This window comes from Colius striatus, chromosome 7 (genome assembly GCF_028858725.1).
Source record: "Colius striatus isolate bColStr4 chromosome 7, bColStr4.1.hap1, whole genome shotgun sequence".
Taxonomy (NCBI): Eukaryota; Metazoa; Chordata; class Aves; order Coliiformes; family Coliidae; genus Colius; species Colius striatus.
In genome coordinates, this window is record NC_084765.1 from 13392299 (window position 1) to 13409180 (window position 16882).

The 16882-nt window shown below is 36.0% G+C and overlaps 1 protein-coding gene across 11 annotated transcripts in view; it reads right to left on the bottom strand.

The window, feature by feature from the left end:
• SOX6 (SRY-box transcription factor 6) overlaps positions 1-16882 on the bottom strand; it is a 366925-nt gene that overhangs the window by 88289 nt on the left and 261754 nt on the right. For 9 of the 11 annotated variants that reach the window (XM_062000290.1, XM_062000283.1, XM_062000284.1 and 6 more), the window contains 2 exons: positions 9123-9246; positions 610-689 (listed from right to left, as the gene is read on the bottom strand). In XM_062000290.1, coding sequence (XP_061856274.1) covers positions 610-689; positions 9123-9246 — 204 coding nt within the window. The remainder of the gene's footprint in view (positions 1-609; positions 690-9122; positions 9247-16882) is intronic. The other 2 variants (XM_062000287.1, XM_062000285.1) reach the window with 1 other exon arrangement.

Below are 16882 nucleotides of genomic sequence, written 5' to 3' on the forward strand. Positions count from 1 at the left end.
CTTGCCACAAAAAGCTGGCTAATAATATGGTACATAAATCTTTCTTTCACAGCATTTCATTCTATATATGGCAAAAATAAATAAATGACCAAACCAAGGCTTCTGGCCTGCTTGGCATCTGACCAGCTTAATGCACAGAAAGGTTGAGATTACCTAAATACAGAATCTGAAAGAGTTTGCAATTTATTGTATTATCAGCACCACACTGTCTGGAAAAAAAAAAAGATAAAAAAACTCAATAACACATTTTTTTCTGATACACTCATTGCTCCAATTAAAGGTAGTGCACTGCAGCTACAGGGGAAAGACTAAATGAAAGTAAAGTACAAAAAGATCTTTGAACATATCTCCCATCAACTGGTCATATAATTAAAAAAATACCATTAACTCTGCCAATGTAAAACACACAGAATATCTTTCATTCACACAGTATCAAGGTTGGCTGCATGTTGCTGTATTTGCAGTACTGTAAGTACATAAGGTGTTAATCCTCCTGGGCTGTGCTCAAAAATTATTTAACATTCAGACTATTATTTAGCATACAGCTGGTTAGCAGTTTTCCCCTAAAATGTTGGCTTCGATCCCACATTTTTTTGTTCTGGCACATACCTGGAGCTGTAAAGGGCTGAGTCCAGAAGCAGCAGCAGCTGCCATTGTTGATGGAATGAACTGCACAGGGTAGTTATCACCTGTCGGGAGAACAATGCGTGCAGGTTCAGACAATGAGCAGAGAATAGCAGCAGACAAGTGCAAACATGGACCTAGGATTGCCTGTGCTCCACAGCACTCCTCTAAGCCTAAACATCTGCAAAAACAAAAGGCTTTGCTGGGCAAGGACATGCCATACTCTCTTGGAACTTTCATGTTAGCAGATAGCTGGTAGGCAAACTGGCAAAAGATAAACGCGATACTGGTGATTTTCCTTTTCAAAAACAAATGTTCAAACCAAGTCTATAAGCTTGGGCACAACATCGGCCACAGACACATAGACAAGATATCTCAGGAAACCCCAGTGATTCCCAGAGGAAAAAAAAATTTCACCACATCTTTCTTAAAAGAGTAGAAATTTGTCATAACTCAAGGGAAAAAAAAAAAAAGATTGTAAGTTTGAGTTCGGGTTTTTGGGTTTGTTTTGCTTTGAGGTTGTCTGTCTTGGTAAGGTATCCATAGAGAAAAACAAAATTAAGTCCTTTTTAAAAATAACTTGAAATTTGATTTTAACTTTCTCTTAGATCTGAAACCCCACTGAAGTTGTAGACTGGGTAGTTGTTCAGTTACATGAAGATTCAAGCACTAAAAGTAGTGTTTGCTACTTAGTAATACTTTCAGTGGAAACTGAAAATGTGTTCCCTTCACATTGAGGGGACCAAAAAAATACTCGAGAAAACAAGAGACAATATTGATCCAAAATGAGCTTTGTATCATTATATTTTACAGCATCTATGGGTGTTCCACTGCTGCAACTACGTATCACACAGTGCCATTGAGACTCTTAGTCAATGTAGAGAATGAAGGAAGGTTGTAATAATATAGCAGTGTAATCTGTAACATAAAAATTAATACACTGATGGATAAATGATGCAGTAGCTATTATTTAATGGAATATCACTTTGGCTCAAGCTACTTATTTAAAGTCAATGTTATGTGCTATCTGTAGGCTACATATTAACAGGCTGCTTCCTCTGTACATTTTTGAGATTTGCTGTGATCAGTTTGTTTTACATGAACTTGTTCACATTGAAAGCAGAATGTGGCAATGAGTGAAAACACAGAAATCCAAAATAATATAATCAGGACATTCCAGGAGTTAGGATTTTTTTCAATCAGCCCCCTCAAATAAATAACGATAAGTGAAGTCTTTGCAGCATTCCTCAGAACTCTCCCTTTTTACCACCTGGAGTGCCATTGTATTCAGCTCAGTTTAAATGTTCAGTTGTTTCACTTTTTTTTAATAAATTGTACATGTCTAATCCACAAGGTCTCTTTGCAGCATATCCATAATACCTCATCAGACCATTGAGCACAGTATGCGCTTGTACACAGTCCAGTAACAATTGGATTCTGATTGCATATGGAGCTCTGCTACAATGCAATTTATAACACTATATTGTACTGGTGTCCTATAGAGTAATGTTCAAAACATCTCCTCTTATTTTTCCCCTTCCATGAGGCTGATTTTAGCTTGCAATGATGTCGAGCTCAAGAAAAATACCGTAGGTCCTCTTCTTAATGTACTAAAGCTGTCTTTTTATGGTTAAATAATTCTATTCATCTCTTTGATATTTATAAGAAATTATCTGAATAAATAAGATCTTAATCTAAGTTAAATAACATTTCTTTCAAAAATATCTTACCAGGTTTTTTAAAAAAATCACAAAGATGTTGAATTAATGATGCTTTAAATGGGGGGGAAATAAGCATCTGAGTTATCAGCATGGACTGCCTTGCAGAAAATTTCAGAGGCATTCTTTCTTTAAATATCATGAATTATTCATTCCTGTTCCACGTAGTAATCTCTTCTTTCTCCTTCCCCCTCCACATACAGTTTTTAAGTTCAATACCAGTTGCTTTATTTGTACTAAAACATTTTCCATGTCAAACATATTTTTAAAAAAATCAAACTCTAAAAGAATTCCCTGCGGCACTCCTTTTTCACAGCTGTCATGCTCCTCTGGTTTGAAATAGCCAGATATTTTATACACACACACACACACGCATCCACATACATACACAGAGTTTTTAGTTTCACAGTTAATTTACTAGTATCTCTACCACACCCTGTAGTGTTCTCTTGCTCACCTGCTGGCTAATGTTTTCTTCTTTATTTACAGGAAAAATATTTTTTCAGTTATACCATTTTTTTGTTGAACATAATACTGTCCCTTTCCCTCTCATTTTGACAGGTTAAGTTATGGCTAAGTCTTGGTATGTTAGCAGTATCGTTGTGCTGAGAACAAAAAATGGTATTCATTCAGCTTTGGAGCACTTTACTGACACCAAATAGTAAAAGCAGAGGAAAGCTATTTTTTTCTCCATTGACAAAATTGAGCATGCAGGGAATGGACTGTTTTTAATTTTTAATTACAGAAGGTACATATTTCCCTCTCTCATCTTCTCAGTAAAAGAATGGATCAAGAAGCTTCTCTGTAGCTGTCTTGGCAAGAAATCAGTCAATGTATTGTAGCAATTTTTTTCAAATTTGTTTCTTGATTCGGAATGCTTGCGTGAGGAACCATTCTTTTAAATTTGTACAAAAGGCAACAGAACATGTTCAAACAGGTCTGCTTGAGGCCTTTGATAACCAGGAGTGAGAAGAATGCCGGAAGAAGAAAATCTGTCATGTTTTGCAAACTGATCTCTTCAATCTCCTTGCTGTGCTGATTGTCTATTTACATTTGGCTGCTGTTGTTTATATATAAATTGGTGTTTACAAGTCATGGAAAAGTATGCCAGACTTCTGTTTCATTTGTCAGGTTGAGCAACATTTCCAAATGAATAAAAACAGCGAGCAATTGCACCGTACTATTCTACATAGAAATAATGTAAATGTTTCTTTTTATCTTGGATGAAGTCATGAAGCTTAGTGGACTTTATTTATGGTATTTAGGGACATTCCAGATCAAGGCTTTGTGAGCTGTAAGGCCAGAAGGATGTCTATCTCTTGTGAGACTCCAGGTAGAGGGAAGGTATTGCTTCCCTAAAGGTGTTACTCTTTCCTAAAACACAATTGTAAGACACAGGCTGACTCTCCTTATCTGACTATAAAAGCTTTTGGTTTGATGGTGGTTTCTCCATTTTGGGATTGTATCTTAAAATCTGTCTCTTCACACATGGAGAGAGGCAAGAGATGACAAATCCCTGGGCTCTACTTTCAGGCAAAATGAAAGGAAAGAATATCTCTCCTCAGAGTGTGGTCAGGACACAGCATGAATACAGCTGCTCACTTCAGCAATATTCCCACACAGAGCATGCGTTTTGTTTGTGCTGAGGTATCAGGATTGAGGAAGATGTTAATAGATGTAACCAGCTATGGCAAATCTATGGAGCATCTCTCTGTCCAAGGACACTACCTCAGTTCTGTCTTTGTTCTGAGCAGGGTTTGCCACAACACTGCCTGATTGCCATCCTCATGTCACAGCAAAACCAGTTGCCTCAACGATTATCTGTCTGTGGGTAAAGAACTTCAGCATAAAATCCCAGTTGAAAATACTCAGCTGCCTACTACCATTTCCAGCTCTTACCCCAATATTCAGGAGTGAGGCACACATGGATTGCTACAACAAATCCTGAGGTTATGAATTCCCTGTTCCAACCAGTAAAACCCAACAGGGAACACATGACCGACTTTAACTCAGTCTCGGGGAATTTCCATTAGAAACAAGACTCATGCAGCACCTCTGCCATTCAAAAGCACACAGCCAACTCAGTACACAGTTGATTTGATGTATGCTTTCTGTTCTCACGTGCCAAAGGGAATAGCAGCCTACTGAAAATAGAGCACTGTAAGACTTAGACCACCTTATAGTTTTAGGAAAATCTTCTGAAAGGCTTGTTCCAAATGGAAATTGCAATGACAGACATCAGTGAAATCCAGCAGATCTAAGATGATATTAATTATGTGGATTAGCTACTATAATCAAGGAGTTTAATTAATTTGATGAAAAATATCTCACAGTACTGTGAGATACTCTAAGGACTAGCTGGATGACTTAAGTCTGACAAGTTTTTTTGTCATGTTTTACCTAAGTCTACTTTCATTGATTTCAAAGAAGTTACTGTTGATTTGCTCCAATCAATCAATCTGTAGGAACAGAAACAGGCCAAAATGTTGATTCCAGTTCTCATTATTTTTGCCACCAGTGTAGGAAAATAGTCTTCATTTTTCACATTTCATTGTATTGTCAGAATAGCAAAATCTCTTTTAAATTATTTTTGTGTATAAACAGAATGACATAGGTAGGCAGGCAGAGTTCTTTCTTAGCCATTCTAGTCATGGTCTTTATACAACATATGTATGAAATGTGAAGAAATGCTTTGAAAATACATTACAGTGCATCACTCCACAAATCTCCATATCTCAATGTCTCTATTTTGAATAATCTTTTTCAGAGATACTTTCCACATCTGGTGAAGAACTGATATAATACAACATATTTGCAGAGGACTATCAAGCAAAAGTGATCATTCATTTCCAAGTCATGTGGGTTGCCATTAGTCAGCCAGCATGGAGAGCAGGCCTCCCACTCTCTGCTCAGAGCAAAACATATCTCTATTTGAGGTCTGCTCAACGTACAGTCTGGCTTCTGCCCAGCACCACTTTATATCTTTATTTTGTTGTCATTCTACTTCCTATTCTCTCTTATTCACAAAATTGGAAGGAAGTAATAGTTCCTTCACTGAAAGATGGAGGAAGGTATTATCTTCCTCTTTATCCTACATCCTGTCTTGACCCAGGGTACTAATGGGGACATACTAATGACATTCAAGGATACTCCAGCCCACTAACTTTTCCTGGATGTATGTGGTTGGTTAAATGAAAGGAAATTCGCACTGAGAGAGGAGGTATAATGGTACTTATGTTACCCACCAGTTCCAAGTAAGTATAGTGGTCACAGTCAGAAAGCCAGGGCAGTTGCTTTTCTATACTTGGAATGAAAAATAATTACATTAACTGTGTAGCATCTCTGTGCAAGTATTAGCTTCCTAACAGCTGCTACACTCAGCTTCCCACTGGAATAAATGGCAACCCCCACAACCAGGTACTCTACAAGGCTCGTCAAGCGCCTGCAGGTCAATAGTCACAACAGTCATTTGAGATGCACAGCGCCCTAAAGTTTTAATTAATCCAGCATACAGTATAAATACTGAAATATGTATAAAAAATTAATTAGGTGGTCTATGCAGCTCTGATTTCTCAATTAGTACTTACCATGCCGGAAAATTATATTACATGACTTTGAGATACATAAGGAAGCATGGGACTTTGAGGATTCTTTTTTTTAATGTAATTATTACTTGTCATCAGCACTTGCTAACTTTGGCCCATTTCAACTTCTAGAGCTCCAAAATATGGGGGAAAGGACTCAAGCCACCTCATGTAATAGATCCTGCCAGGCAGTAGGAAACTGTGTCCCATCAGGCTTTAATACAAATTACAGCTGTATATCAGCAATTCCTCAAGTTTTCTATTCATAATTACTTTCTCAGCTCAGCAGTTCAGAAGAAATTAAGAAACGTACTGGAAGGGCCTCAAAACCTAACAAATTCTCCTCTCTTCTGTAGATCCTTCCATGGAGGGCATGACTTAGTGTAGTTTGCTATAGGAATACCATTTTCTTACTTCAAGGCACAGAGCTTTATGTGCAGACTTGCAACAGTGTTTGGTAACCGTTGCCATTGAACTAAACAGCTATGAATCTGTTTCCCACTTAGCCCAGGAAGATATATCTGCATGGACACATGCACATAATCATACTCTGCTTGTACACCAAGGCAAAACTTCTCATCTTGACTGCACTGTAATACTAACACTGAAACCCCACTTCCAAGTCAAAACCAGTTTATATCTAGTCCATTTGGTGGGCAAAGCAAATTAAGTTGCCCTGCACATGATATTTGACATTCCCTAAATGACACAGACAGTTTCAAAATGACTCAGTTCCCAGTGCTCCTGTTATTGAAATCTATCTCACTGTATTTTCTGAATGTCAAGGAAAACTGGCAATGTCAAAACTCAGCCTCACCAATATTGAACTGAAGTAAAATGAAATAGAAACTAAACAGGCAACCAGAAAGAAAATGGTAAGTGTCTGAAGGATTAATTCACCTCATACCTTTCTTCAGAAGTAAGAGCAAGTCTAAACTGACAGTTCTAGAGGTGAAAGTTTCATTTCTCACAAAAGTAAAATAGTACAGGTAGTAACAGTGAAGTTCATAAATATTCCTCAGAAATGACTTTGAAGAACCCTCTCTATGAAAAAGAGTAGCTTAATCTCAAGTTTCATTAATTCCTTAACTACTGTGCCGAGAGTGCCAAAAATAGGAATTAATCAATACCAAGTGTAGTTACAGTGGGTTTTTTTATCATGATGTCTCTCCAACAGGATCTACTAACCTGCCCAGCTACTTTTGCCACACATGCTGTAGAATTTAATAAATATATTAAAAAATAAATATTCTCATTTCTTGCAAGTCCTTGAATATAATCATATCATTGTGACTTCTGATCTTTACTAGCATCAGCTGGATATAAACCACTAACATAATTGCAAACAGTTTAGTTGTGCTCTGAGATAATTAGGCCTTGACTTCTGCCTTCACTTAATTCTTAGACTTGTTATGGATCTCTTTTTTTGCATTTCAGGAAGCAAAATAAATGCCCCAAAACTGTATCACCTTCTATTATGAGGTCAATAGGATCACAGGTAAAGCAGCATAAACTTGATAAAGTGTTTGGGTAGGTTCTATAAGGAATACTTTTGAATAAGATCAGAAATCTGTTCTTGTGCATGAAATCATGCTGGTACTCTTCTTCCTGAGTTGTTATTGTACCAAGTAGCCTACAGAGCCAAAAATCAACATGATGTGATTTGACATAGCACCTTTCAGCAGGAAGCACAACTACAGCTTAATCATTAATAGTCACTATTCAGAAAGCACCTCAGATTAAAATGGGAAAATCAAGGGAACTAAAGCACATGTTTCCTGAAGAAATATGTTTCCTGTGAGAAGAAAGGTATTAGCCAGGGTGTCGTAGACAATTTCCATAATTGACAACTCTTATGTCTTTGGAGACAAAATATTCTTCACTTTGGTCTCCAACTGTTGTGTGGTGGTGATGTGTGTGAATAGCCATCATCCTATGCTGTCTAGAGCCAGCTGCTATTCAGAGCTTCATCACTGGTTCCTTCATACAGTGCACCAGTTTGTCAAATTGGAAAAAAACTTGAAGATTTCTAAACCTGGAAATAACTGAACAAAGATTCTGTGCTTAAAACAGAATGTCTCTAGATTAGATAGAAAAGAGTGAGACAAACGGAAATACTTGCTGAAAACCTGCTTGGCCTCACTTGATCTAATATTAAGTAAACTTGCTAGAAAAGAATTTAGGTTCAACCTGGCTTTTAATTAGTATGCTGTTTACATCATCTGTTATGAGACTTTACTTTGGATTTGAATCTGTTCCTGCTGCAGTCAATGGCAAAAACACTACTAACGTCAGTGGAAACAGGATAAATGCCTTACTTTGTACATTTTACATTTAATGTAAAAAAAAAACCAAATTGGTATTTATGTTTTGTAGTTATTAGTTATCAGGTTAATATGCTAAAGGCACCTTGACAGAGAATACTATTAATGAGTAAAATAAGGTTGCAGCTTCTGGACTGAGGTCACTTACAAAGAATGTACAAATGAAAATAAGGTTGACTTTTATTTACTTAACTATCTTCCTACATTGAATTCCTTTGGCAATGTGTCTTTAAACATTTAAAGCCATGTTTACAAGGAGGCTCTGAAAGTAGCTTCAAACCATTATATCCCTAATTGAATTCCCCAGGAGTCTTGTAAACTTGGAGGAAAAAAGAAAGAAATCATAACATTTGCTAAATCATCTTAAAACATATTTCACTGCAAGGTTGTGTGACCTGTTACAAGTCTGAATGATGACTGGGATTAAACTACTGAAATCTTTCATTATTCAGATCAAAATCAAACAAAAAGTTGCCCATTTGAAGCCTGTTAATTAAATTATACTTCCCCTGACTTTTAGCACTAATTAAGAGTAAAAATTTTTGCTCAAAAGACAAGTATAGTGAAGATAACAGAATTAATTAAAGATATGTAGCTTTTGTATAATAACAAAGGGCAGACAAGATGCAAATTATGAGGCAAGTGGGCCAATATATTTAGAGTAAAATATTTTAGGGGGAAAAAAAGGTAAAAACCAATATTCCATCCTTCAATCAGAAATTAGATTTTTTTTCAAGAAGAATTGCGAAATTTCACATTATTTCTAACCAGCTAGAGCTGTTGTGTAACATCATCTACGTGAGATAGATCACACAAGAAGCTACAGTTAATATCTTATCATGTTAAATAGCTTTGCATCCCTGTCAGCTTACCTGGCTTGTAAGTTATTCCTGGGGGGAAGAGGAATCCCTGCTGGGCTGCAGCAGCCGCTGCCAGCGTCCGCTGGTCGTGTGGAAAAATTGGGATCATGAGCGGAGGCATGTGACCCTGAACCTGCTAAACAGAAGAGAGCCTCTGATCAGAAATAGCACAAATTTGTCTTGACAGGTATTTCTCCAGTACTGATAGTGTTCTTGTGTTCACAGAGTCCCACAGAACCTTCGCCTTAATGTAATCCCTGCCAATTTCACATTATCACATCAAAGCCCTCACTAACATTGTTTTCCCTTAGTGTCAAAGGTGTAACAGTTTCAGTGAACTGCACGTTTTCCTACATCTTCCTGGTTCTCTATTTTTTTTTTATAATTAATATTCTCTGTCCCAGCACAAGGTAAAAATATATAAAACCTTTCAAACATACCATAGGCTCTTTAAAAAGAAGAATGATACATATTTGAATTAATTTTTCACAAGTTTTCTCATCTTTAGTCACACAAAGTAGTGTGACAAGCATTTTAGAAGTAACCTAAGACTGCAGTAGCTACTTTGATGTTCAAATTTTAGTATCCTTAGGGTAATTTTAATTTTGAGATCTTACAACATTGTATTGTTTGTATATATACCAACAACTCTGGTATGTTATTTCAGAACCTCACCACAGTATGAAAAAGTCTTCCAGTCAACACCCCAGCTCTTAAGATTTAAGGCCCCAACATCTTGGCTCCCAATTAAAGTAAAATCCTTTGCCACAGACACCTCACTATAACATACAAATTGCTTGTCTATCTAAGCAGTTTTATAGCGTTACGCACTATCATGTAGCATGGTAATTATGGAGCTGTATTCAGAGACCATTTCAGAATAAAACCTACTATATCAAATTTAATTTGACCTTAAAAAATATGTTAAAAAGCTCAAATATGCAAAAGTAAAAAATCCTTCACCTTATACGAGCATTTGTATTGAACATATAGAAAACAGGAGATATAATAGAATCATGTCTGTTATATCCACACATTAGTTTCCTAGTTCTTTAATTTATGTTACGTGTGTTTTGGAAACAGTGGTTAGGATCACAAAGAGCTTTTATCCATCATTCTCTAACCTCAGAAGTACCCAATGGTTTGCCTATGATTTTTCTGATTGGTAGTTAAGTAAACATATAACGGTTATATATCAAAACTAGTAAATGTAGGAAGAAAATGGGGTTTTAGGCAGAAAAAAAAAAAATGGCCTCATCCTACGATAAATTTATGGCATTAAATACTATTAAAAAGTTAAAGTACACTTCAAGTAGGTTTTTTTTCATTTAATTCCTAAAAAACCTTTTTTGGTCAAATCCCATATGTTGACCTATGACACTGTTTAAATAGTGTCAGATTTTCTTGTCATATCTCCATTACTTTCACAACCATTGATGCAGTGCAGAAATGCTTCTGTATGTGTCTATGAGGGTTAATTTACCAACAACTTTTCTCTTGGGAAAGCCTAAGATGTAGGTTAATAAAGGTCAAGCAAAAAATAAACACTTTACAGATTTTTTTTTTAAATCCATTTCTCGGGAAAATCAACTTATAATAAAAAGGTCTTTGTGCAATTACTTCTATGGCACTGGGGCGTGAAAAAAAACTAGCTTTGAGCAGCTATTTCTCTTATTTTAGCTGAGGTAAGCCTGGCTGTGCGTTTTAGGATGTGAGTTGAATTTGGTTAGATTCAAGTTGAACCCCATAAGTCCAGAACAGGCATTTGCCTCTGACAAAATGGTGGTAGTTTTTCTGCATGGTGTTCCTTTACAATGGCTCTATGGGATAACAGCAAATTAAAACTACAGGTATTATATGATAGAAACTACTGTAGGATATACCGGAAAGAATTCAACACAATATAACTTACAATCATTGTTGGTAGTTTCTAACTACAATCTAATGAAATGAACCCCAGGCTTAAGAAACCTTTCAACCACTGCACACAGAAAGTATTCCTGTGGAGTAGCAAAGGTACAGGACACCCACACAATCTCACAAGACACAGAAGAAATTAAAATGAATGAAAATTATCTGAAATGTATTATAACCAAATGCTACAATGGTTATTTTGAAATTCGGTCCTGTAGAGGTGGACACACTCCATCATATCCTAAAAGACAAATTTTTTAACACTCTCAAATAAAAGCTGTTCTGTAAGTGTGGTAAATTACCATGATATGCTCTTGCTATCTTCTACTCTCCCTTGAAATACTACTTCAAATATCGGATCAGGTCCTCAGCCTACATAAAACAAGGTAACTTTGGCTAACATTTAGAGCCTAAGTTTGATTTTACACTTACAGTCAGTTACACCATTCCCTTCCATAGGTCTTCCCTCTGACACATATTAAATACTATTTTTAGGTAAATGTTGGTTTCACCCAGAATTATTACGTATGTGGGTGTCAATTTTTCAGCACAACGCAACAGAAAAGCACAAATAAGCATTAAAAAGGAGAGAATGTACAAGTTTCACTGAACATTAAATTATTAAAGATGTAAACTGAATGCCAAAAAAACTGTAGACACCTTAATTTTTGACAATTTTTTCCTGAGTGTGTTGGTGGTATTATTATTATTAGTTTATTGGCAGAGGGGGAAAATTAGGAGGAGAGGCTGGTTGGTTTACTTCATAAAAACAGCTAAATGCCCAGAAATTTTAACTGCTGAGATATTACTCAGGTCTTTCTGAAAACCAAGACTATAGCAGATGCCAGAGAAACGCTCTGACTCTGTCTCTTACCATTCGTAAAAATAGCGTATTGTTGGATCGGCACTTTCCCCTTTTGTCTCCTCTGTGCTAAGTTGTTGATGATGCCATTTTTTGCCATCTGCCCCAGAGCTTCATTAAAGATACATGAATGGACTAACTGGGCTGCTATCTTGTGAGGAACAGGTGCTATTGTTTGTCCCTGAAGACTTGCACTAAAGATCTCACTCAGAATACTTGAGAAAGAGCATCTGCAGCAGTCAGTCAGAGAGTAACTTGGCAGAGCCCGGACTATGGGCTAATATGCAAACAGTGACACTCAAGGGGACTCATTTTCTCTTTCATGAAGGTTTTTTTGTTGTTTTTGTGACAGTTAGTAAATGTTTAGTTCTGAACAGTTCTGCCAGTCTATCTCTTTAAATGAACTATAAAACCTTAGAGGAAACCTGGGTAAATTCTTTATAATTTTCAGTTCTGCAACCTCGAGTAAAATCATTTTATATAAAGCTACCTCATAAAACTAATCTTTATTTTTATACAATACATAGCTCAGGTTTGACTGTGTTAAACATGAAAAGCCATCATGAATAAGGAACTCTTAAAAGGTAGTGTAACATTCCTTTAATATCCCATCACAACTCAGACAGCCCTTGGGAACTGATTACAGCACTTCCTTACCTGAGATCTAAGTCAGGAAGCAACTTTAGAGCAAATCAGCCCTGATTAGTTCAAGAAGCAACTTCCAATTTGATTCTCCCTGAAATAATAAAAGCTGGTGGCCCGTTTGATAAGCTGGGGAAATCTGCAGCACTTTGTCCCACAGTCACGTGAATGCTAATCTCAGAAGTTGGCTGGACAATCCTCCTTGTTAAAAAGTCATTGATGGTTAGTGTTATGCATTGAAAATGGAAGACAAAGCAATAAGTCATACGAAAAAAAAAATGCCTTGAATGAAAGTGATCTGCCTCTTTTGGATAAAGGACACAGCATGTAGTGAGACTAAGGAAGAGGAAGGGCTCTGTTGAAAAACCAAAGCTGCCTCTACCACAACTAACATTGCAGCTAGAGAAGTAAAGGTATTCAGAGAAAAGGAAGGCAGCAGGGCGAAAGGGCAGCTCATACATTTCTGCTTAGCTGTGAGGAGTACAGGTTTCAGGAGCAGAAGTAAATCCCACCCTGTAATGACACTGAATTCCTTGAAAATTTTTCAAGATCTAACTTGACAAGTTGCTTTTCTGTTGCACAGTTTACTTTGGTAAAGGGGAGAATGAACTGCCATCTTTTTGAAAGATAGTGATCACAATCTTTCTAATATTTTATTCCTTAAAGCTTTCTCTATCATTATTATTACAACCAGCACTAACTAGTATAAAACAGTGTGATAGGCTAGATATCCCATAATTGCCTAGACAACTCCAATATTACAATTTAAAATAATTGCCCCCAAGTTCTGCCACCAATAAAATCTCTGGATCCTGTTCTCAACTTACAGAAATCTTGAGGTTTCTATTGAATCTAATAGGCTATTCCAATGCATATTAGCTGAGAAATCAATCTTTGCATTTACTGAATTGACATTCGTCCTTGTGATGTTTCAGCCTCTGTGAGAATCCAATTCGTTCGTAGGTAAGTTTAAAATTTTCATAGTTTAAACTTGAATTTCTACCTAATTTTTTAAAAAAATTCTTAAATAATTGGTATAGCCAGACTACAACTTTAACCTGTCCGAGCAGTCATTAAGTTTTTTATTTCCATAGTAAAAATGGGTTTGAAATTCTGTACTCTCTCATTGAAAACTATAGTCTCAATGAGAAAAAAAAAAAAAAAAGAGTTTCCCGGGTAATGGCGGTGTCTCAAATAAGAATGTGTATTTGTATGTATGTGTATGATAGAAGAAAATAACTATATCTGATAGCTCAACAGTTTAGGTTTTAGGTCGATTCATTTTCAAAATCTTAATGGCCCCAGAAGCATCGTTTGTGCCCCAGATACTACTAGTGTAAGTTTTTAGATACTCTGTATATTACATATCTCATCTGCATTTTCAAGTCTGCATACAATGCATTGCATTATTATTTTCGTACAACCATTGGACTCTTTTTTTTTTTTTAATTTCAATACTAGCTTTGGGATTTGTTCTTTGTAAGGACAGAAATATAAGAAGTTCTGTTAATTCAGATTTTATTTTTATGAGGTCATTTTGGTGATTCTGCTAGAAAGCAAACACCATTTTGCATAAAGAAATAGGGATGTCTACGAATACAACCAGTGGCACTGGTTGCTTAATTGTCACTCAATTGCTTAAAAGCAGCCATGTACTAAGATTTTCTGCAGGTTTTGGGCTCAAATCTCCTCCTCAACTCTGTCAATGTTGTAATGAACTCATGCCATGACTGAGCCCTTTTCTGATCCCAAAAATTATCTATTTAGAAAAACTGCAGAGGACTTGTTCTGAAAAAAAAAAAAAAAAAAAAAAATTAAAAGGTCTCTTTGGTTATAAATGAATTGCCTGGCTGTTTTATTTGTGCTGTTCTGATGAAGTAAAGTGACCGTAAAGCTGGGTTAACTGACCAGTTCAGTTATAAAAGATCTAGCTACTTTGTGTGCAAGGGGTGGCTAGGCCTTTTGTTCTGAGCTCAGAAATGTAACAAATGAACTCTCAAAGCTTAGAATTAATGTGCCATCAATGCCTAACATTCTCTAATGCAAACATAACACATGAGAGTGGACCCAAACACTCAAGTGAGAAATCCCCTCTAGCATAAATAATCACGGGTAAGCAACTGTGACTCTGTGTGAGAAGGAATGGCAATTGAAGGAAGGTGGGCTCCAATAACCCAAAGTGATCACACAGGCACTGCATTGTAGCTAAGACACTGAAAACATGTTGACCTAGCTCTCACATTGGAAATGATTCAGACTACATTCTGCTCCTCTTAGCTATATAGAATCACTGGAGCTATATCCAGATAGGGAGGTATATTATGTTCTAATTTATCTGCCATCTAATTATCTACAGTCTAATTGAAAAATATTTCCTCTTAGTGAAAGTACATGAGCCACAAAGAAAATGTCTGCCAATGAGATCCCAGGGGAAGTGTTGGCAAATAAGTATATAAAAGACACCATAGACTTGCAAAGGGAGAACATTTCAATGGGAAACACTAAGAAAAATACGTAGCCCACTACTGAACTTGCAAATGAATTGTAACTGCTATTTTCTTTCTTTTCCCCTATCATTTTTTCCATTTGCCCAATGTTTCAGCATGATTTGGAGATTGAAGTCTACTGCAGTGGCCACACATTAATATGAAAACTGCAGCCATAATAACAGAGCAAAACAGAGGATCCTGATTTTTTATTATTTCTCCCTCACCACTTTGAAACATTAAATTAACTAAATTTAAATTCCATCTACTTGGGAAACAGAAAAATACTGCAAACCAAACCAAAACAAATTGTTTCAAACACTAGCAGCCATTTAATTTCTATTAGCTTCTCATCATATTGCTCTGTTTTAGTCTAGCTTCTTCACTACCTGGAAATACAGAATTCAACTACAGATGATCTCAGAAAGTTAAGAATATGATAAATGGTAATTAAATCTATTTAAATTGTCTGTATTTTAAGAAACTCTCACTAGGAGGGATGGAGAACATCTCTGCTATAGAGAAATAAATAAAACATGTTATGCAAAAGTGAATTTATACTTCATTTGGAATTAGAGATCCACCACCTTTTCAATCCATACAAATGCATAATCTTGTCAATTAAATATTATTGTTAAGGTCTAGTAGTATGTTAAAATCACTTTAAAGTGCAACTAAGGAAAATTCATGTGTGTTTATTACTCCTTAAGGGTCTATTAGTGGGTATTTTATTCAGATTTGTGTTGTAAAATCTGCATAAACTCAGCATATTGTTATCCCCATGTGTGCATTTGTTTGGTTAAAGCATAACAGCAAATCTCTATTTCTGCAACTTCTGGAAAAGTCAAGAGAACTAAAACAGTCCAGATTTTAATCAGATACAAACAGTTATCTCTACAGAAGTGAAGAGTTGACTATTATGCAAATTGTCACAGATAGTGGTCACCAAGCCATCACAGAAGACTGAGCAAGTCAATTATTTCAGATATTTCCAAAGACTAGTGAAGATATATGTTTCTCATTTGCACCTTGTCTTATTCATGACAAACTAAGAAAAATATTGCAGCCTAATGATACTTGTTGATATTTTATATGTGGAAGCTCCATTACTTCTGTTCAAATCTAAATATAAATAATGTCAGAAATTCCTTATTAGCTTATGGTTTTATGGTGATATCAAAATGTTCAAAATTTTTGGAGGACACTGAAATTTTCTGTTGATGGAAAAATTTAGAGCCAGAGATGCTTTAAAATTTCATTTTATTTGGTGTTTTCAAGCAGAGTTTCCCCCTCACATCTTTTCAAGACAGTTCTTTTTCTGAACAGTAGCCATCACTAATATGAAACTAATTCCCTCACTAGAAAGGCTTGCAATGTACAGTATGAAAAAAATATCTAAGACCAGAATATCAATGATTGCTAAATGAAGGATTGTCTTTCACTTTAAAGAATAGCTCCATCAGAAGTGGGAATGAAAACAGAAACATCTTGCAATGCCTTTGATAACAACTTCTTTTACCTATAGTGATAAAAAAAAAGGTACAACCAGAAGAGCAGGTTGGGGTTTTTCTATCCTATTAAGCAAATATAGAATATAACTGAAATCCAGGTGGTCAGTGATGCTAACAGGAGTTATGGTATTCATTTCACTACCAGAAGAATTTCTTCCCAATCAGCACGCTATTTCTTAAAGCTTTGTGTATTTTCACTGATATTCCAAGATTTTTAACTATAATGTATTGTAACTGTACAAGCACTTAGAGCTTTTGAACACTTCACAATTATTAATTCACTCAGGCTCAAAGACCCATTCAGAGGACAGTAGTGCATCTACAGTTTACACAGGAGGATGCTCAAAGAGGCACTGC